This window comes from Manis pentadactyla, chromosome 5 (genome assembly GCF_030020395.1).
Source record: "Manis pentadactyla isolate mManPen7 chromosome 5, mManPen7.hap1, whole genome shotgun sequence".
Lineage (NCBI taxonomy): Eukaryota > Metazoa > Chordata > Mammalia > Pholidota > Manidae > Manis > Manis pentadactyla.
The window spans coordinates 57,223,774-57,246,352 of NC_080023.1; the positions used below are offsets into that span (position 1 = coordinate 57,223,774).

A 22,579-nucleotide genomic window follows, 5' to 3' on the forward strand; every position below is an offset into this window, starting at 1 on the left:
AAAAGGTAGAGAGCAGATCTGGATCTGAGTCACATTTTCTTTATCCATATGTTATTTCCATATCTTAGCTATTGAAAATAATGCTGCAATGAACATGGGGGTGCATATATCTTTCTTAGTGTTTTTGTTTTCTCCACATAAATACCCAGAAATGAATTGTCTGGATTATATCGTAGATCTATTTTTAACTTTTGAGGAATTTCCATACTGTTTTACATAATGGCTGCATCAATTTACATTCTCACCAACAGTGCACAAGAGTTCTCTTTTCTTTACATCCTCACCAACTCTTGTAATTTCTCGTCTTTTTGATAATAGTCATTCTAACAGGTGTGAGGTGATATTTCATCATGATTTTGATGTGCATTTCTCTAATGATTAGTGATGTTGAGCACCTTTTAATGCACCTATTGGCTACCTGTATGTCTTCTTTGCAGAAATGTCTATTCAGATCCTAAGCCCATTTTTTAACTGTATTTTTTTTTGTCATTGGGTTGTATGAATTTATGTATTTTGGATATTAAACCCTTATCCAGTATAAGATTTGAAAATATTTCCCACTATTTGGCAAGTTGCTTTTTCATTTTATTGATGGTTTCTTTTGCTGTGCAGAAGTCTTTTAGTTTGATGTAGTCCTGCTTGTTTATTTTGTTTTTGTTGCCTTTGTTTTTGGTGTCAAATTCATAAAATCATTGCCAAGTTGGATGTGAAGGAGATTACCATCTGTTTTTTTCTAGGAGCTTTATGGTTTCAGGTATTATGATTAAGTCTGTACACCATTTTGAGTTAATTTTGTGTATGGTAAGATAGTGGTCCTGTTTCATTCTTTTGCATGTGACTCTCCAGTTTTTCAGAACACCATTTATTTGCATGACAGCTTTATTTCTCCTTTGCAATCTGTATGATTTTTATTTCTTTTTCTTGTCTTATTGCAGAGGCCAGAACTATTACTATATTTAGTAAGAGTGATAGGAGCAGGCATTCTTGCCTTGTTACTGATTTTAAGGTGAAGGTGTTCAGTCTTTCATAAGTATGTTGTTATCGGTAGACTTTGTATAGATATTCCACATCAAGTTGATGTAGTGTCTTTTTATTTCCAAATTGCTGAGTTTTTCTCATCAACAGATGATGAATTTTATCAGATGTTTTTTCTTCATCAATTGGTATGATGATATGATATGACAGATTATACTTATAGATTTCCAAATGTTGAAACAGTTTTACATGTTTGGTTAAAATTCCAATTGATCTTAGTATGAAATTCTTTGCACATATTGGTGGATTCACTTTGCTAGTATTTTTATTAAAGATTTTTGTGCATCAGTTCATTAGAGATACTGGACTATGGTTTTTTTCTTTGTATTCTTTGATTCATTTCCATATTAGGGTATGAGTTCATACAGAATTGGAAAGTATTCTTTCCTCTTCAATATCATGGAAGAGATTGTATAAAATTGATCTTAACTTTTCTTTAAATGCTTGGCAAAATTCTGTCCTGGAGCCACCTAGGGAATGGAAGTTTATTTTCCAAAAGTATTTTTATTAAAAATTCAATTTTTAAAAAATGATTACAGGCCCATTCAGGCTATATATTTCATTTTATTTGAATTTTATAGTTTATGAGTTTCAAGTAACTGGTTCTCTTTTCTTTAATTTGTTAATTTTATGAGTATAAAATTACCTGTAGTATTTCTTTATTATCCTTTCTTGGCTGTAGAATATGTATTCCTTTCATTTTCATCTCCTGTTTTCATTTCTGATATTGATGAGATATCTTTTGTCTATTCATCTTCATTGTTCTTGCTAGAGGATTATCAATTTTATTGATTTGTTTTAAGAACTAGATTTTTGGTTTCATTAATTTTGTCTATTGTTTTCCTGTATTCAGTTTCATTTATTTCTGATCCTAATTTTTATCTTTTCTTTCCTCCTGCTTCTTTTGGATTTATTTTATTTTGGTGAACTAATGATAAGACTTTAAAATATTAAGCTAAACTCCAGAAATGTAGAGAATTTAACTCTGCTGTTCCTATGGGGTCTATTTCTCATTTCCTCCAAGGTGTCTGAGAAGTTAAGCAGAGCTTTTGAAAGCCTTGTGGGTTTAGGCAGATAAAAGTTGGATTCCAGGTTCCAGAAAAAGATAAGATGGGGAGAGGAGGTCATGTATAACCCTTTGATTTTAACTGGATTGTGAAGACCTTAGACCACAGCAGTAAGTGTAAATTCCTCTTCTTTTTCCTTTCCTTTCTTTCCCTTGGAAGTGGTAGCCCTGGTAAGGACTAAGGGGTTACTGGGCTCTAGCAGGCAACAGAATACCTGGAGGATGAAGAAGTAGCAGTGAGGCCAGGGGTCAAGTAAATGAAGGGTACAGAATGTGGCCAGCAAGTTCTTGAGGTTGATTACTTACAGTAGGGGTGGGGATAGAGGATTCAGCAAATAAGTATATTAAAGATAATGAGAACTAATTAAAAACTTTGGAGATTGAGTATAGATAAAGGTTTTGGATTGGAATTGTAAGTACTGATATAAAGTATTTTTTTTAAGTGTATATATATATACTTAGACTCCGGAGATTGAGAACTAGAATGGGATAACTGTGCACTAAGATGGCCTAGGTACAATGACAGTCTAGTAACAGTGAGCACACAAAGTACTGAGGACTAAATGACAAAACTCAAATGCCTTTTGTAGGCAGCTGGTTCCAGGGTTGAGGCAAGGAAAATACATGATAAACCAGAAAATAAGAAGTTCTTTAAAGATGATAGGGTAATGTGTCTTTTTGACAGAGCCAGTTTGAAGGAATTTCCAGATCTAAGATAATTTGAATATCAAAATAAATCATGATATGGCATATTATAGCTTTTGAATTAAATAGGAAGACATGAGTTCATATTAATATGAATGAATAAATGAAGGGGAAGGAAAAGTTCTTTCTTATACTATAATGCCCTTTAATAAATTAAGAATAATAGAAACTATTGATAGAATTTAAAACCATTTTAGTGGTGAAAGACTCAGGATAAATGGTCTCTGGATGCTAAATACAGGGGGTTGGGTTATGTTCTCAGATTATCTCCCCAGAAAATACTAATCAATTACAAAGATAGGAAAATGACATTGTAATAGAGAAACAAGGCAGACACCAATTTAATCAAATGACCAAGTTTGACAGCACCAGTGATGGAACAGCTGATATTGCATGCCCTCTGACATGATACACTGAGAGAGCCACAGCAACTTTCCTGTTCTAGTCCTGCCAAAAATGTATGTCCTTATCGTTAAGATAGGCAAGGTTGATAGACACTGTACAAAACTAAATGTCTATATGCTAAAATTGTAAAGGTCATCAGACAGAGCATACTGAGTAACTGCTGAGACTGAAGAAAAAAGTGATATGACAATTAAATGGAACACGTAATCTCAGATTAGATCCTGGACCAGAGAGAAAAGAACATAGAACTCTTAATGAAGCAGCTTGAATGGATGTGAATGTGACATATGAATTGGTTGGTAGTATGGCATCAATGTTGATTCCTAATGTGGTTACTTATGGTTATAGAAGTTACCTTTATTTGGTAGCACATACACACTGGCATACTTAAAAGTGATTATACTACAGCTTCATCTCAGATGGTTCAGCAAAAGAATAGTGATAATGAATGAGTGTGAATGTATGTGTATTCATATACATGTGTTTACATATATATATATATGTATGTACACAGAGACAAAACAAATGTGGTGAAAAGCTAAAAGTTGGGGAACATTGGTGAAACAAATACAGGATATTTCTCCCTGATCTTGTAATTTCTCTAAATTTGGGATATTTTATTTAAAAATATTAATAAATAAAAGAAGTAATGATAAATTGGAAACAGAACTTTTTAAAATTTTTGAATCATTTTAATCCCTGAAAATTGATAAAGTGATATAACTATTTGTTTCCTTAGGCATACGGCAGAAATAAGTGAGTATTTTTTTCTGGAGGAAGAAAACATTATCACAGGGTTTCAATTCTGTCTATAAACAAATTTTCAAATACAACCTCCAACATACAATTAAAAAAATCACCAAGAATAAGACATGAGTTGACTATAATATTGTTCACAAATGTTACCTGCCTCATCTTATGGAAGATTATACCTCCCTATCCCATTGATATCAGACTTGGATATATGACCAGCTCAGACCAATAAAATGTGAATAAAAATGATAAATGTGTCAAATCTATAAGAGCCCATGGTCTTGTCACCTCATTTCCCTTTTGCTGTGACACCCGTGATATCTTAGGTATTGTCAGCTCCTTCGACCTGTGTTCTTGAGTAAATCATTATTAATTAGGGAAATATGACAACCATCACAGTAAGATTCAGTTTTATGCCCAATAAATAGCAAATATAAAAATATGACAATAATAGTTGTTAACATAGATGTGAAAAACAAGGGGATATCAAGAAAATTGAAAATGCATAGACCCTGCAATTTGACTCATATGCAGAGAAACTACTGGGGATTTTCTTCAGAACACAAGTACATGAATATTCACAATATTATGTTTGTAAAAAAATTTTCTACTCAGATATCTATCAACAAGATAAGGAAAAATACTCATATTAATTTTTCCCTAGATTTGACTTTTCAGTTTCAGAATTAAGGATATAGTATTCTATTGAGATGCATAATGAACTTTTCGATATCTTGTGTGTTTTCTGATTTGGAGAAAGAAAGTATCGACTTTTACAATAAAAATAGAAAACAAATCATCACTGGAACATAGAAAACCAGAAGCCTAAATCAAAACATATTGTTTAAATAAAAGATAATCATTCTTTTACTTTTACTTTGTTTTATTTTGTTTTATGGCAAATATTATATTGTTTAAAACTTTAGTTTATAGAACTTTAATTCATTGCATTGTATATAGGACAGAAAGAACTCTAAACATAAATATTTTAAATTAGCTGGAGACATTCAAGCATAACAAACACTTTTTGGAATTATTTATAGACATCTGGAAATCAGTTTTGATTTATTATTTAGTCCATTGACAGTTGTTAATATGCATATACTTATGTGTAGGTGTGTGTATACACACACATACACACACATATATATATATATATATATATATATATATATATATATATATATATATACTATACTAAAGTGGAAAAAAGTAACCACAAAAATAAAGAATTTGAAATCTTGGCTATTTTTAATGAGACTGAGAACTGGAGCTGTCTATGTAAGTGTTCCTACATCATCCCCATAGGTTATAAATTTGTAAAATTTGTAAAAGAAGAAGAAAAGAAAACAAAATAAAAAAGATAATTAGTAGGGGAAAAATAATTCTTGCCTTTTTATGTGAAGATTTCAACAACCATGTGACCCTGACATATTTTACATGACTCCTTCTTTACCAAACTAAAATAAACAAAGGTAAGGAATGATGGGAAGAAAGCTTTAATCTCAGATGTGTTAAGAAAACCCTTCTTAGATCTCAGTTCATAACTTTAGTGTACATCCCTTCATTTGCTTCTCATAGCGCATATCAGATTTTTCATTCAGGGCTACTGTAAAGTGATTCTTCCAAACCCTGCAATGCCTGTAACAAAAGAGAAAAATACAGTAAATACTATGTCTTCCAGCCAGAACCATGAAATTCTCTATATTCATCACCTCATTAACACCTAAATTTTATTCTTGTCATCCTCAATTTTGGAAATAAAATATATACCATAAAGAATATATATATATATATATATATATATATATATATATATATATATATATGAATTTGCAAAGAAGAATTTTTCCTGAATGTTAAAAAAAAAAAAACAGCAAATTTCTTTCTCTGACTCATCCCTCTTTTATGCCTTCACTGAATTTTTCTTTTCTAATAGCCTCTGAAATATTGGGGCTCCTAAGATGAAATCCATGTTTGACCTACTCCCAAAACATCAAGTACCATCTTCACGCCAATACCACTCAAATCCAGACCTATGTCTCCATACCCAACTTCTATGTGACATTGCTACCTGGATGCCATATGAGTATCTCAAATTCAACTAATTAAAAAATAAATTGATATTCTCCTCATGAAATTGTCTTCTTTGTGTACTTTTCCATAACCTAGTTAATGGCAACACCAAGTATCCAAGACATAAGCTTGGAAGTTGTTTCTCAACCATGACATCTGTCTTGCCAATGGGTTTCAGCCCTGGGTAAGTTTGCTATGGATTCAGTGTGACCAAAGAAAACAACAGTAAAATGTTCTCTGTGTGAAAGGGTTATACTCAACTTTACTTCCATGTGGCAGGTCAGTTACTAAAATCCTGTTAACTCAGAGCAAGTCTGCATGCAGCAAGCCAATCTCGGCCTCTGGGCCTCTCAGCCTGCACAGCTGTCCTCTGGGCCTCTCTGTACAGTCGTCCCGCACAGCCGTCCTCTGGGCCTCTGTCCTTGGCACTGCCACCACTCCAGCCTCTGCTCTGCTCTCCTGCAGCCTTGCAGCCTTGCCACCGTGTTGTGCCCAGAGCACTGGGTGGAGCTCTTTTTATAGAGTCAACAGCCATGTATTGCCCACAGGTGTGCAGTAAGCTAGTCAACCAGGGCCAGGTGAGAATCCTGGCCACAGGAACTCTCATTTTATCCACAACATCTAATTCTTTGTTCATATTCAGGCTTTCTTCATGTCTGTTGCCTCCTCTCCATTTCTGCTGCCATTGACAGAGAAGCTCCTCAGCATTTCCCACCTGTGTTATCACAATAGTCTATCAGCCCCTTCTCTTTTGCTTTCCTTTGGATATAATCCTCCCCTGGCAGAAGGAAGTATTTTAAATTAGTCAGTAGTTCAATTGCCAACTAGGTTCAAGGAGATCTCAACTTTCCCAGGGAAATGACCCAAAAAGCAGAAGTAGAGAGTGTGTGTCCTAAGAATCAGGTAGAGTCTGAGGGTATAGCAATAAGCAGCTCTTTGCAAGCATGACAAATATTTTAAGTCTATTGTTATATCTTAAGAATATATGTGAACACTGAGATAATCTGAGGAATAGTAATTGAAAAATAACCTGCATGTTAACTCTCTTTTCAGGGGTTTCCTCTCTTCATCCAGCCGCAGATTTGTCTTCCTATTATTTTAAAAATCCCTGACCCTCTCACTGACAATTTGGTTCAAAGGGCAAGATTTTTCCCTATTGTGTTTCTGCTTCATGTATTGGTAAAACTGGATGTTCCAATTCTCTGCATATCTGACGTGCCTTTGGATTTTTTAATTGACTGTTATCTCATTTGATTCCGCATCCTTCCAATAGAATATCACCCCATTGTATTTTGATATTTTCATATCACAGAGCCGTATTCGTCAAAGTGCTTTAAAACGTAGTATTTTTAAAACAGATTTTTGAGGTATAATTGATATAAAAAAACTATACATATTTAATGTGTACAATTTGCTGTGCTTGGACATTTGCCACTTAGTCTTGAAAAATACCAGTTGGTCAAGGAAAAACTGACTAGTTGTTCTCAGCTTGTTTCCTCATCACAAAATGAGGTAATAGAGGCTGTCTCCTGAGGATATGATAGGAATTTAAAGAGAATTAGCAGCTTAGAATTATAGCCATTTAGATAATATAGATGGTGCAGCACTAAGGCACAGAGGCTTAATCAATGATAGTAGAGTGTGGTATCAGTGCTGGTGCTGAGGCTGGGGCAGCTGCTGGTAGGTCTTAATTTAATATGCTGCATGTGCCTAAGTAAGCCACAAGCCACAGCAATTTCACATTAGTATCAGAAGTATTTATGCTTTGTGACTCTGCAGAACTAGTAACTCAAAAAAGAAGGTGCTTAAATATGAAACAGCTCTGAGGGAAACAAGCAAGGTCCACAGGCATGAATAGACCTCAACAGGTATTTGCCTAAAAAGCTATTTCAACTTTTGACTTCCTATAGCAAATAAAGGTAGGTCACCTGACTATCTCACCCTTTCTGAAGAAAGGAGATACTTTTTGGTTCATGATTTCATCTGGCAGTGCTGTCTAATTGGTAGATGGATTGTTCTTCATCTGGAATGAAGCATGTTGTATAATCTTGTCAACAAACTCCTCTGATGGCTTCCTTCCTAGGAACTGCATCAATTTAACGCTCCCCTCTGATTTCCTAAGGAGAAAAAAATAATTTGAAGATTCAGTTATTAAGGTTGAATACATTACTATTTGGGTAAAAAAAAAGAGAGAGAGAAGGACACTATTTTTTTTCCTGTGATGTTGGAATTAGGCTTCTAATGTGGGAAAACATTGACCTCAGTGAAAATATAATTTTCGAGAGGGGCAGAAGATGGCGGCGTGAGTAGAGCAGCGGAAATCTCCTCCCAAAACCACATATATCTATGAAAATATAACAAAGACAACCCTTCCTAGAATAAAGACCAGAGGACACAGGACAATATCCAGACCACATCCGCACCTGAGAGAACCCAGCGCCTCGTGAAGGGGGTAAGATACAAGCCCCGGCCCTGCGGGAGCCGAGCGCCCCTCCCCCCAGCTCCCGGCGGGAGAAGAGCAGGCAGAGCCGGAGGGAGACGGAGCACAGGGCTGCCGAGCACCCAGCCCCCGCCATCCGGGCCAGAGTGCAGGGTGCTCAATACTAGGAAAACAGGGCAGCAAGAACAGTGAGCGGGCACCGGAGGCCGGTCGACAGAGGAGATAAGAAAAGCGCGCGACCATTTTTTTTTTGCTTTTTTGCTGTTTTGTTTTGGCGAGCGCTTTTTGGAAGTCTTAAAGGGATAGGGACCCCAATACTAGGGAAACAGGGCAGAAAGACCAGTGAGCAGAGGCCTGAGGCTGGCACTGGAGAATAAAGAAAAACGAACGACCACCTTTTTTTTTTTTTTTTAATTTAAAAATTTCTATTCCTATTTTTTTTTTTTTTTGGTGGTCGTTGTTTTGTTTTGGCGGGTGCTTTTTGGAAGTCTTAAAGGGGCAGGGCGGGTCACTTAATCCACAGGTAGGGAATCTGGGATATCTGGGCACCCTAATCCTTGGGCGGCAGGGAGCAGGGAGGCCCCTTACGGAGATAAATAGCCTCCCAGCAGCTCCTGCTCCAACGCGACTCCACCATTTTGGAGTAGCTGCCCGAGCCAGGCCACGCCCACAGCAACAGCGGAGATTAACTCCATAGCAGCCGGGCAGGAAGCAGAAGCCCTGTCTGCGCACAGCTGCCCAACACAAGCCACTAGAGGTCGCTGTTCTCCCAGGAGAGGAGGGCCACAAACCAACAAGAAAGGAAGTCCTTCCAGCCGTCACTCGTCCCAGTTCTGCAGACTATTCCTATCACCATGAAAAGGCAAAGCTACAGGCAGACAAAGATCACAGAGACAACACCAGAGAAGGAGACAGACCTAACCAGTCTTCCTGAAAAAGAATTCAAAATAAGAATCATAAACATGCTGACAGAGATGCAGAGAAATACGCAAGAGAAATGGGATGCAGTCCGGAAGGAGATCACAGATGCCAGAAAGGAGATCACAGAAATGAAACAAACTCTGGAAGGGTTTATAAGCAGAATGGATAGAATGCAAGAGGCCATTGATGGAATTGAAATCAGAGAACAGGAACGCATAGAAGCTGACATAGAGAGAGACAAAAGGATCTCCAGGAATGAAACAATATTAAGAGAACTGTGTGACCAATCCAAAAGGAACAATATCCATATTATAGGGGTCCCAGAAGAAGAAGAGAGAGGAAAAGACATGGAAAGTATCTTAGAAGAAATAATTGCTGAAAACTTCCCCACACTGGGAGAGGGAGTAATCGAACAGACCACGGAAATACACAGAACCCCCAACAGAAAGGATCCAAGAAGGGCAACACCAAGACACATAATAATTAAAATGGCAAAGATCAAGGACAAGGAAAGAGTGTTAAAGGCAGCTAGAGAGAAAAAGGTCACCTATAAAGGGAAACCCATCAGGCTAACGTCAGATTTCTCAACAGAAACCCTACAGACCAGAAGAGAATGGCATGATATATTTAATACAATGAAACAGAAGGGCCTTGAACCAAGGATACTGTATCCAGCACGACTATCATTCAAATATGACGGTGGGATTAAACAATTCCCAGACAAACAAAAGCTGAGAGAATTTGCTTTCCACAAACCACCTCTACAGAACATCTTACAGGGACTGCTCTAGATGGGAGCACTCCTAGAAAGAGCACAGCACAAAACACCCAACATATGAAGAATCGAGGAGGAGGAACAAGAAGGGAGAGAAGAAAAGAATCTCCAGACAGTGTATATAACAGCTCAATAAGCGAGCTAAGTTAGGCAGTAAGATACTAAAGAGGCTAACCTTGAACCTTTGGTAACCACGAATTTAAAGCCTGCAATGGCAATAAGTACATATCTTTCAATAGTCACCCTAAATGTTAATGGGTTGAATGCACCAATCAAAAGACACAGAGTAACAGAATGGATAAAAAAGCAAGACCCATCTATATGCTGCTTACAAGAAACTCACCTCAAACCCAAAGACATGTACAGACTAAAAGTCAAGGGATGGAAAAACATATTTCAAGCAAACAACAGTGAGAAGAAAGCAGGGGTTGCAGTACTAAAATCAGACAAAATAGACTTCAAAACATAGAAAGTAACAAGAGATAAAGAAGGACACTACATAATGATAAAGGGCTCAGTCAAACAAGAGGATATAACCATTCTAAATATATATGCACCCAACAAAGGAGCAGAAGCCTATGTGAAACAAATACTAACAGAACTAAAGGGGGATATAGACTGCAATGCATTCATTCTAGGAGACTTCGACACACCACTCACCTCAAAGGATAGATCCACCGGGCAGAAAATAAGTAAGGACACGGAAGCACTGAACAACACAGTAGAGCAGATGGACCTAATAGACATCTATAGAACTCTACATCCAAAAGCAACAGAGTATACATTCTTCTCAAGTGCACATGGAACATTCTCCAGAATAGACCACATACTAGGCCACAAAAAGAGCCTCAGAAAATTCCAAAAGATTGAAATCTTACCAACCAACTTCTCAGACCACAAAGGCATAAAACTAGAAATAAACTGTACAAAGAAAGCAAAGAGGCTCACAAACACATGGAGGCTTAACAACACGTTCCTAAATAATCAATGGATCAATGACCAAATCAAAATGGAGATCCAGCAATATATGGAAACAAATGACAACAACAACACTAAGCCCCAACTTCTGTGGGACACAGCAAAAGCAGTCTTAAGAGGAAAGTATATAGCAATCCAAGCATATTTAAAAAAGGAAGAGCAATCCCAAATGAATGGTCTAATGTCACAATTATCGAAATTGGAAAAAGAAGAACAGATGAGCCCTAAGGTCAGCAGAAGGAGGGACATAATAAAGATCAGAGAAGAAATAAATAAAATTGAGAAGAATAAAACAATAGCAAAAATCAATGAAACCAAGAGCTGGTTCTTCGAGAAAATAAACAAAATAGATAAGTCTCTAGCCAGACTTATTAAGAAGAAAAGAGAGTCAACACAAATCAACAGTATCAGAAACGAGAAAGGAAAAATCACGACGGACCCCACGGAAATGCAAAGAATTATTGGAGAATACTAAGAAAACCTATATGCTAACAAGCTGGGAAACCTAGGAGAAATGGACAACTTCCTAGAAAAATATAACCTTCCAAGATTGACCCAGGAAGAAACAGAAACTCTAAACAGACCAATTACCAGCAACGAAATTGAAGCGGTAATCAAAAAACTACCAAAGAACAAAACCCCCGGGCCAGATGGATTTACCTCGGAATTTTATCATCCATACAGGGAAGACATAATACCCATTCTCCTTAAAGTTTTCCAAAAAATAGAGGAGGAGGGGATACTCCCAAACTCATTCTATGAAGCTCACATCACCCTAATACCAAAACCAGGCAAAGATCCCACCAAAAAAGAAAACTACAGACCAATATCCCTGATGAACGTAGATGCAAAAATACTCAACAAAATATTAGCAAACCGAATTCAAAAATACATCAAAAGGATCATACACCATGACCAAGTGGGATTCATCCCAGGGATGCAAGGATGGTACAACATTCGAAAGTCCATCAACATCATCCACCACATCAACAAAAAGAAGGACAAAAACCACATGATCATCTCCATAGATGCTGAAAAAGCATTTGACAAAGTTCAACATCCATTCATGTTAAATACTCTCAGCAAAATGGGAATAGAGGGCAAGTACCTCAACATAATAAAGGCCATCTATGATAATCCCACAGCCAACATTATATTGAACAGCGAGAAGCTGAAAGCATTTCCTCTGAGATCGGGAACTAGACAGGGATGCCCACTCTCTCCACTGTTATTTAACATAGTACTGGAGGTCCTAGCCACGGCAATCAGACAAAATAAAGAAATACAAGGAATCCAGATTGGTAAAGAAGAAGTTAAACTGTCACTATTTGCAGATGACATGATACTGTACATAAAAAACCCTAAAGACTCCACCCCAAAACTACTAGAACTGATATCGGAATACAGCAAAGTTGCAGGATACAAAATCAACACACAGAAATCTGTGGCTTTCCTATATACTAACAATGAACCAATAGAAAGAGAAATCAGGAAAACAACTCCATTCACAATTGCATCAAAAAAAATAAAATACCTAGGAATAAACCTAACCAAAGAAGTGAAAGACTTATACTCTGAAAACTACAAGTCACTCTTAAGAGAAATTAAAGGGGACACTAACAGATGGAAACTCATCCCATGCTCGTGGCTAGGAAGAATTAACATCGTCAAAATGGCCATCCTGCCCAAAGCAATATACAGATTTGATGCAATTCCTATGAAACTACCAGCAACATTCTTCAATGAACTGGAACAAATAATTCAAAAATTCATATGGAAACAACAAAGACCCCGAATAGCCAAAGCAATCCTGAGAAAGAAGAATAAAGTAGGGGGGATCTCACTCCCCAACTTCAAGCTCTACTATAAAGCCATAGTAATCAAGACAATTTGGTACTGGCACAAGAGCAGAGCCACAGACCAATGGAACAGACTAGAGAATCCAGACATTAACCCAGACATATATGGTCAATTAATATTTGATAAAGGAGCCATGGACATACAATGGCGAAATAACAGTCTCTTCAACAGGTGGTGCTGGCAAAACTGGACAACTACATGTAGGAGAATGAAACTGGACCATTGTCTAACCCCATATACAAAAGTAAACTCAAAATGGATCAAAAGACCTGAATGTAAGCCATGAAACCATTAAACTCTTGGAAGAAAACATAGGCAAAAACCTCTTAGACATAAACATGAGTGACCTCTTCTTGAACATATCTCCCCGGGCAAGGAAAACAACAGCAAAAATGAGTAAGTGGGACTATATTAAGATGAAAAGCTTCTGTACAGCAAAAGACACCATCAATAGAACAAGAAGGATCCCTACAGTATGGGAGAATATATTTGAAAATGACACATCTGATAAAGGCTTGACGTCCAGAATATATAAGGAGCTCACACGCCTCAACAAACAAAAAACAAATAACCCAATTAAAAAATGGGCAGAGGAACTGAGCAGACAGTTCTCCAAAAAAGAATTACAGATGGCCAACAGACACATGAAGAGATGCTCCACATCACTAATTATCAGAGAAATGCACATTAAAACTACAATGAGGTATCATCTCACACCAGTAAGGATGGCTGCCATCCAAAAGACAAACAACAACAAATGTTGGCGAGGCTGTGGAGAAAGGGGAACCCTCCTACACTGCTGGTGGGAATGTAAGTTAGTTCAACCATTGTGGAAAGCAGTATGGAGGTACATCAAAATGCTCAAAACAGACTTACCATTTGACCCAGGAATTGCACTCCTAGGAATTTACCCTAAGAACGCAGCAATCAAGTTTGAGAAAGACAGATGCACCCCTATGTTTATCGCAGCACTATTTACAATAGCCAAGAATTGGAAGCAACCTAAATGTCCATCGATAGATGAATGGATAAAGAAGATGTGGTACATATACACAATGGAATACTACTCAGCCATAAGAAAAGGGCAAATCCAATCATTTGCAGCAACATGGATGGAGCTGGAGGGTATTATGCTCAGTGAAACAAGCCAAGCGGAGAAAGAGAAATACCAAATGATTTCACTTATCTGTGGAATATAAGAACAAAGGAAAAACTGAAGGAACAAAACAGCAGCAGAATCACAGAACTCAAGAATGGACTAACAGGTACCAAAGGGAAAGGGACTGGGGAGGATGGGTGGGTAGGGAGGGATAAGGGGGGGAGAAGTAGGTGGTATTAAGATTAACATGCATGGGGGGGTAGGAGAAAAGGGAGGGCTGTACAGCACAGAGAAGGCAAGTAGTGATTCTACAACATTTTGCTATGCTGATGGACAGTGACTGTAAATGGGTTTATAGGGGAGACCTGGTATAGGGGAGAGCCTAGTAAACATAATATTCGTCATGTAAGTGTAGATAAGTGATACCAAAAACAAAGCAAAAAAAAAAAAAAAAAAAAGGGCAGTTCCTGTGTGGTAACCTCCAACGAGTTCTACACAAGGGTGTAAAGGGCATATAAAAGTGTAGGCATAGGGTCTGTTTGTGTTTATAAAGAGGATCAAAGCCTAATTGGGCTACCCCGAAAATGAACTAAGATACGATATGAAACAGAACTTCCAACATCAGCACTCTCTGGAAGACTCATGCCAGAAGATGATCATCAAAAAACCCCAACAAAGATCCACGCACTGCTACAGCTGTAGATGCACTCATCCCACCAGTTCCTGGACTTGCCATGGGAATGAGGAAGGAGATATCTAAGCTGGTCTGTGCAAACAGTAAAACAACAAATTTGACTGGATCTATACTGTTGGAACTCAACCAAGAATTAGGAGAAGTGCAAATTGTAGCGCTCCAAAATCTTACAACTACAGACTATTTACTGTTAAAAGAACATAAGGGATGTGAACATTCCCCAGGAATGGGTTGTTTTAATTTGTCTGATTTCTCTCAGACTGTTCAAGTTCAGTTGGACAATATCCACCATATCATAGATAAGTTTTCACAAATGCCTAAGGTGCCTAACTGGTTTTCTTGGTTTCACTGGAGATGGCTGGTAATTACAGATATGCTTTGGTTATGTAACTATACTCCTATTATGTTAATGTGTGTGCGCAATTTAAGTAGTAGCTTAAAACCTATACATGCTGAAGTTACTCTACAAGAAGATAGGTCAAAGAAATAATCAATCTTCCCATGTTTTCTTCCGCCTGCTACTTCTATAGCTTTTCTTCTTCCTTCCTAATTACAACCCTTAAATAGAAATCGTGCCTCATATCAAATTTACTGAGTATCATAATTCTTCCAAGTGCTAAAGATACCTCAAGACAAATGCTGGGCATAGAAGCCACAGGGCATAAATATGCAAAGAAGTAAAAAGCTAACCTTTTCAAACAATAAGGCTTCCCTCTCACTTACCAACTTCACATTTCCCTGTATGGCCCCGGAAGATGCCTGGTTAGCCAGAGACGGGTAAGATTCCTCAATGGAGGAACAACCTAAGACAGGCACAGTCGCAGGGGGGCCATCAGGTGAGAAATTGGGGATCAACAGAGGTGAGGCTTAGAACCTCACCCCCCCTGTTCTGAGAGAAATCTTCTGCATACGTGGATGTTTTATTGCCCTGGTCTAGCTTGGATTAACACATAGTCTACAGGCACACACCTGATCATCTACATTTGCTCTCTTCCAACACTAAACTATGTTTTCTACCTTTATCTTGTATCTACCTACCACTTCAGCATTTTATTAAAAATCATAATAATAAAGAGAGAAATGTGGTATCCACATATAAATCAAGTATAAAAACCAAATGAGTATTCATATTTGAACCGACTGTTTAGAGTTCATAATGCATGAGCAAAACCGAAAGCTTCTGTGATGACTGCCCTTGTACTGTTCACTATGTAACTTATTCATTATGTAAGAATTTGTTCTACATGTAAGAACTTGTTTGTTATGCCTCAGAAGATTGGAGACTGACGAAAATTAGGCTTGGGGTGGATTAATGATTGTGCATTGAGCATTGACTCCCCTATACAGAATTTTATTGTCGTTAACAACCATTTGATCAATAAATATGAGAGATGCCCTCACAAAAAAAAAAAAAAGGACAGACTTCCAATGGTAAAATAAATAAGTAACCGGGATGTAATGTATAGCATAAGGAATATAGTCAAGATATTGTAACAGCTTGGTAGGGTGATAGCTGGAACCTAGAATTATGTATATAAATGTTCTACCACTGTGTTGTACACTTGAAACTAATGTAATGTAATACTGTGCGTCAACTACCCTTCAATAAAAAATAATTATTTATAAAAAATATATATATATATATATAATTTTCACCAACACCTTGTTAAATTTGTTTTATATAGAGAGGAATCACCCATAAACTAATAATCCAGGAGCCTTGGCTTTAGTTGCTAGTTCTGGCACTAAGAAGTTTTATCATCTTGTACAAAGTACCAGTCATTTTGGATCTAGATTTTCTATCTACTTAACAAGTGACTTGGGTCAAATCTCTATCGTGTCTTCTACTTTTGATACTCAATGCTGCCGGAAAGGATCTGAAAAACTAAATTCCAGTATCCCTTTGGTCTTGCACTTCCACCCACAGGCATCTGAGCAGTGCCATCAGGGAAGGCTGCTGTGGACTCCCCTGTTTACTGGATGTAATCAGGCTCACTAACTTGTCTTACTGAAGTCTCTACAGCTGGAGAAAATATTCTGGCTTATTCTAGGAAGTATGGCTTGCATTTTAAAGATCACATTATAAAAACCTCTATTACTACAGAACAAAAGTGAACGTTCTTTTTTTATCAAAGCTACCATTAGCCATATTGAATTTTTTTCCAGTTTTATTTACAACTCTCTCTAGCCCTTTTTGCCTATTAGCTGAATAGAACTCTTCACCACTATCTCTAAAAATTTACCTCAGAATATTCAACCATTGCATTTCTTCATGCTATTTCCTTTGTCTTGGATATTCTCTGCAGCTCAGAACACGATCCACATTGAAAACTTAGCTCTAGGTCATCCATGAGGCTTTTTACTTCTGTACAGACTCCAAGGCCTCAAATTTCTTGGCCTCAATATTTTCTGTTATCTGTAAACTTGTTCCCTTTTTCTTCAACTTTCTTCTTTTTTGTCACTCATAGTTTCTGGCCCAACACTCCAAACACACTTTTACTAATTGTCTCAATCCATCTGTCTTCTTGGCTCTCAGTGAATAACCCTGGAAAGAGTCAGGATATGAATCCATCCAGCTATCTCCACTCATTGATGCTGAGATGTTAAGCAGTTTTTGTGAAGACTGAGGACTGTTATAAATTACAGTGTCTATTTCATTTGAGAAGTAAATGAGCAATATCAAGACTACAACCTATTCTGCAAGGGAAAGAAGTGACTTGGTCAAATATCTTGAAAAATGATAATGACACATCTCCTGGAAAATACATATATGGCTTTTATTAATGAGAGAGACTTTCTGTATGGAATAATTTTAACAGGATGCATGGCTTTTATGATAAAAGTAAACAAATAAGAAACATTAGAATCTTCAGAATTTGGACCATAGATCTCCACAAAATATCAAATACATCTTGTGACATCAGACTACAGATATTTAATGATTGTGATAAGTCCCCTTTTTGGTTAGTTATGACTCCATATAGTACTTTAATATCTCCTATGTGTAATATGGGTAAAAAAATATTAGAAACATTAAAATATTAGAATTGTAAAATCTAGAAGCATCTTGAGGAACATCATTAGTCCAAGACTTACTGTTTTGATTGTACTTTGGAGTTACATGTATCATTCTTTCTAAAAAGCAAAATTTTTCATGTCGGTCATTAACTTAATGTGTCTACAAATCTTCATTATCTTCAGAGTCCAAACATGTTAACTTGGCTTCAATGTCTACTATAATCAAGCCCTAGCTTATCTTCCTTCACTTACCCAGTCAACATGTGTGTTCAACCTTCCAGCTAAACAGAACTGGTTTCAGATACCCCAGGGTTTGCCTCGGGGATCATACAGACTAACTCCCGTGCATCCTTCAAATATCAGTTGAGAAGCTACTTGTTCCTGGTTGCCGTCCCTGCCCTCAGTGTGTGGGCTAGAATTCTTCTCTTGACCTATGGCACCTCCTGCATTGTCTGTTCATCTTTCCATTTCCCCAAGTGGACCATGTGTCCAAGAAAACAAGAGTTGCATGTTAATTGTTACATTGCTGGCACATGATAGAAACTCAGTAAACAATTATTACATGACACTTACCTGCTTTATCCTTGTCTAGTTCATTCACATGCCTCACAATGCCAAGCACTATAGTTCATAAAAGGAGTATTTTCAGTACAATCAGTAATAACAACCAATACAAAAGTTAACTATCACTTACTGAGGGTTTACAATATGCTAGGCATTGTGTTAAGCTCTTTACACGCATTATTTCATTTACTCCTTATCACAACTCTTTAAGAAAGAAACTATTATTATCCTTCTTTTACAGATGAAATTGTGGCTTTGAGAGCTCACGTGTTTTTTCAGAATCATCTGGAGTTGGAATTGAAATCTAGACTCTCTGACTATGCTATCATCTACATTTATTAAATGTCCATAAATTCAGTGAAAGAATAAATAAACAAATGCACAAGACATGATCATTTTTTAATTTCTTTGAGTTAGATGAAGTTCTAAGAATACTTGGAGCTGGCTGCCTTACAGTTTTTTTCCCACAATGAGGCTGGGAGAAGTTCAGGTGGCAGATGAGTCTTCACTCTTCTAGGAGATGCCATGTGTTTTAAGTGTCTAACTTCTGATTTCTAAAAAATTAAAAGTTAGTAACTTCAAAAAGTATAAAATTTATGTGGATCTTATAGATATATTAAAAATGGAAGCAAGTTTAAAATTCTCTGTTGTGTTCATAATAATCATAATACATACTGTGACAGAAATTGTATTTGATCATACTTTCTCTTTCATTTCCTTTATCTAAAGGCTAGAGGATATCTAAAGGATGGAGGAAATGATAGAGAAAATAATCATATAAATTTCACTACTTTGAAAATCATCATCACTAACAGTTTGGTAAACAGCCTTCCATATAAATAAATGCATATGCACATACAGCCATCAAAATACCACACACAAAGATAGAATTTTTAATACCTTTTAATTGCTTTTTTCTCAATATGTTATACACACCGCAATGTCAAGAAATGTAGAATATCCTAAAATTTTAATGAGTTTATGTTTTTATATCACTCCTACCTATTTTTATTAACATTTGCTATTTATAATTTTTCAAAATATTAAAAGAATCTGTTGTGAATATCTTTTTGCGTATGTCCTTGAAAATTTTATGGGTATTTTCCTAGTGTTTAAAATGTTATCACATTCAGCCCACAGAGAGCTAAGTGCTCACATATTACTAGGCTCTGCTGAAGGTGTTTAAGAGCTATCTTTATTTACTATTCCAGACACATGCTACACCATAAACTCAGTTAAGATTTAAATTTAAATTTACATGCTTTCCTATGTAGAAAACATAATACTAACTTCCACTCTTGTTTATAGTCTCTTTCCTTGCACCATCTACACGACTTAAAATAAATGTATATGTTTTTAAAATCAACTTAAACATCACCATTCATCAACTCTTCTTTTCTGCATTCCAGGTAAGGTATTTGATTAAAAATGACATCTTCTTTGCACTTTTCCATGTCACCCTCTTTATAGATCATGTATACAATTTCACTAAGTCAGATTGTACCTGTAAAAATGAAACAAACCTACATTCTCCACTGACCACACAGGACTGATGATGGGGATGGTGGACTTACAACTTGATAAAGTAGAAAGACACCAATGCAATATTATTTGAAAGGTGTCAGAATAGCCACAAGAATAAAGAAATATTTTCTCTAATATTTAATTTCAATAAATAACAATTAATATTGAAGTAAGACGCAACACTGATGGAGTCTAAGCTTGTCCATGATGAACTGTGACATGATGCAAGCTAATAACAGTTTTGGATCTAAATTTTTACGTCTAAAAAGTAAGAAGGTTTGAATAATAGATGATAGACTTGAGTATGTTTTCAACAGCAAACTGTATGGATAGTTTTTTATGCCTCAAGTTTAGTCCTAGTTCAGAGGATAGAGAGAATAATTCTGGTTCTTGCCCTATGATGGCCAAAGAACCTTTGAAGACTTAAAAACAATTGTCAGTAATTACAATACTTTTCTTCCTTAAAATGTTATAATGCAAGCGGGCACAGGGATTTCAAGAGCTGCAGGGGAGGAACACTAACTCAGTAAGCTGCTGTTGCTGAATGTTCCAACAATATATGCCTTTAAGTCGTGATACTGAGTTTAGCCTTAACCAATCACTAGCATCAGTTCACCATTTTGTGAGAGAGGGAAGGGTCCACCAGGAAGAAGAACTGTCTTTTTATTTTTTTTTTAAATCAGAGGTCAGATACTTAAAATAATATAGTGATGAGGAAAAGAATTGGAAAGAGATTATAAAACCTAAATCAGAGTCTATATGAAGAGATGGATGGGGATGAGGCTACAGAGGCAGGCAGATAGAAGTCTAAAATTCCTTGTTAGCTCATTCTAAAGAGTTCAGGCGGTTTTCTGAAAGTTTGGAAAGGCACCGATGTACATTAAGCAAGAGAATAAGATTATCAGCACTATGTTTCAGAAGAATTCCTCTAGTGGCAGAGTGAATTAAACAGTGGTAAGGGGTCAATAAGGGAGACAAGAGAACTGTAAGAGACTGACTGTGAATATCTATGAGATGAAACGGGCAAAACATTTTGATTGATTGAGTATGGGAGATGAAGAAGCCAGAGGAATTAAATCTGGAACAGCTCTCAGGTTGCCTCTTTAGATAACTGGTATTGTGGAGACATTGATCCAGACAGGGAAGAGAAGTGGAGGGATGTCTTCCAAGTCAGTAGCCAAAGACATATTTAGTGTTTGACATATGTAAATGCTAAATGTAACAACTAGGTAGAGAACTCTGGATGGGACCTTTCTAATTTCTAAAGGTCTATGACTGTAAGACTCCAGAACTATGATTGACAGTTGAGCTAATCTCAGGAGAAAAGACATCGATTAAAAATGGACATTGTGGGAGGGACTTAAAGAAGAGGAGTGGGTTAGTAGAAAAAGAGCTGCATTTTTTTTAATCTGTGAAAATTGCTTATACTTTATCTATACAATAACAACAATGACATAAGGTAAACAGTTGGTAGTTTTAAATTTTAGTTATGGTTCTATGTTACATAATTTTTGAAGTGACCAACAATACCCATTTGTCCATGTGCTGCTCAAATCATAGATACAGATTGTGGTCTTAGAATAGAACTATAATATGCCACATGTTCTATGTCTGGACCAAAACTTCTGTATCTATACTTATTTAATACGGAGAATGAGTGTGGAAGAAGTAAACAGCTTGATATTTACCATTCAAGGTGGTTTTGTCATTTCTAGGTAAAATGGGGACCAATTTGAAATAAGAAGGAGACTTACCAGATTTGGAAAAGGTGGCAATGACAAGGTCATCTGCTCTTGCCTCAAATGCTTTTATGTCATCCCAGTACTGGACAAATTCTTTATACAGTAGAATTCCATAAATTCTGCCAAAGTATTCAAAATAGTCAGGTTTGGAAGGCTTAATCATAGACTAGTACACTGAAAGAAAAAAGAAAATTTTCCACTTTGTAAGTACTTTAAAATTATTTTAACATTAATACTAGCTGTGTTTATTGAGATTTTCTTGGGTGTCTAGCATTTCTTAGCTGTTGTACAGATGGGGTAAAGGTATATTAAAGAAGTATATAACATAGTCTTGGTACTTTAAGAATTTCTGATCCTATTAAAGAGATAAGTCTAACATATTGAAATGTTGGGAGCCACACAAAGACAACAAGATGGCCACAGTTCATGAGGTTCCTGCTTCACTTCCTGGAGATTAGCTGCGAGCCCGCGCGCGCCAACAAGAAAGCCCGCGCGCGCCAAGAGATACTCTTCTCCCCCTCCTTCCCCATTATCATATACCAATCAGAATGTAACTCGCTGCGCCATCCCTGCTATGCAGCCAATCCCCTGCTTACAAGTATCCTATGGCCCACTCTGCCCCTGAACACTGGTGTATATCTACCCCCGTCTTACAATAAAATTTGAAGGCTTGATCAGAATACTGTCTTGCCTTCGCTCTTCTCTCGCCCCCATTTTCTTTCAGGTCGGATCCCCCTCGTCCCCACAAATAACTAGGTCCCGCTGGACGGGACAAGTGGCGCCCAACGTGGGGCTCGAGGCGCGGATCCTTCGCAGGCGGACCCCCGAGTAAGATATCGTCTGGCCAGACCCCTTCTTGATGAAACAATAGGAGACGCCTTTCGCCGCTCACGGAGGTCGTCGTCCCTGGTGAGTACCGGCCGC

The 22,579-nt window shown here is 37.0% G+C and overlaps 1 protein-coding gene across 1 annotated transcript; it reads right to left on the reverse strand.

Moving 5' to 3' along the window:
* Nucleotides 1-5,493: 5,493 nt before the first annotated feature.
* LOC118931941 (sulfotransferase 1E1-like) lies at nt 5,494-21,818 on the reverse strand. Its single transcript, XM_057503242.1, is given in 8 exon segments — nt 5,494-5,596; nt 7,969-8,157; nt 17,602-17,696; nt 17,795-17,805; nt 18,399-18,446; nt 18,844-18,936; nt 19,768-19,893; nt 21,668-21,818. Coding segments are annotated over 8 exon segments (816 nt in total).
* Between the last annotated feature and the right edge of the window lie 761 nt (nt 21,819-22,579).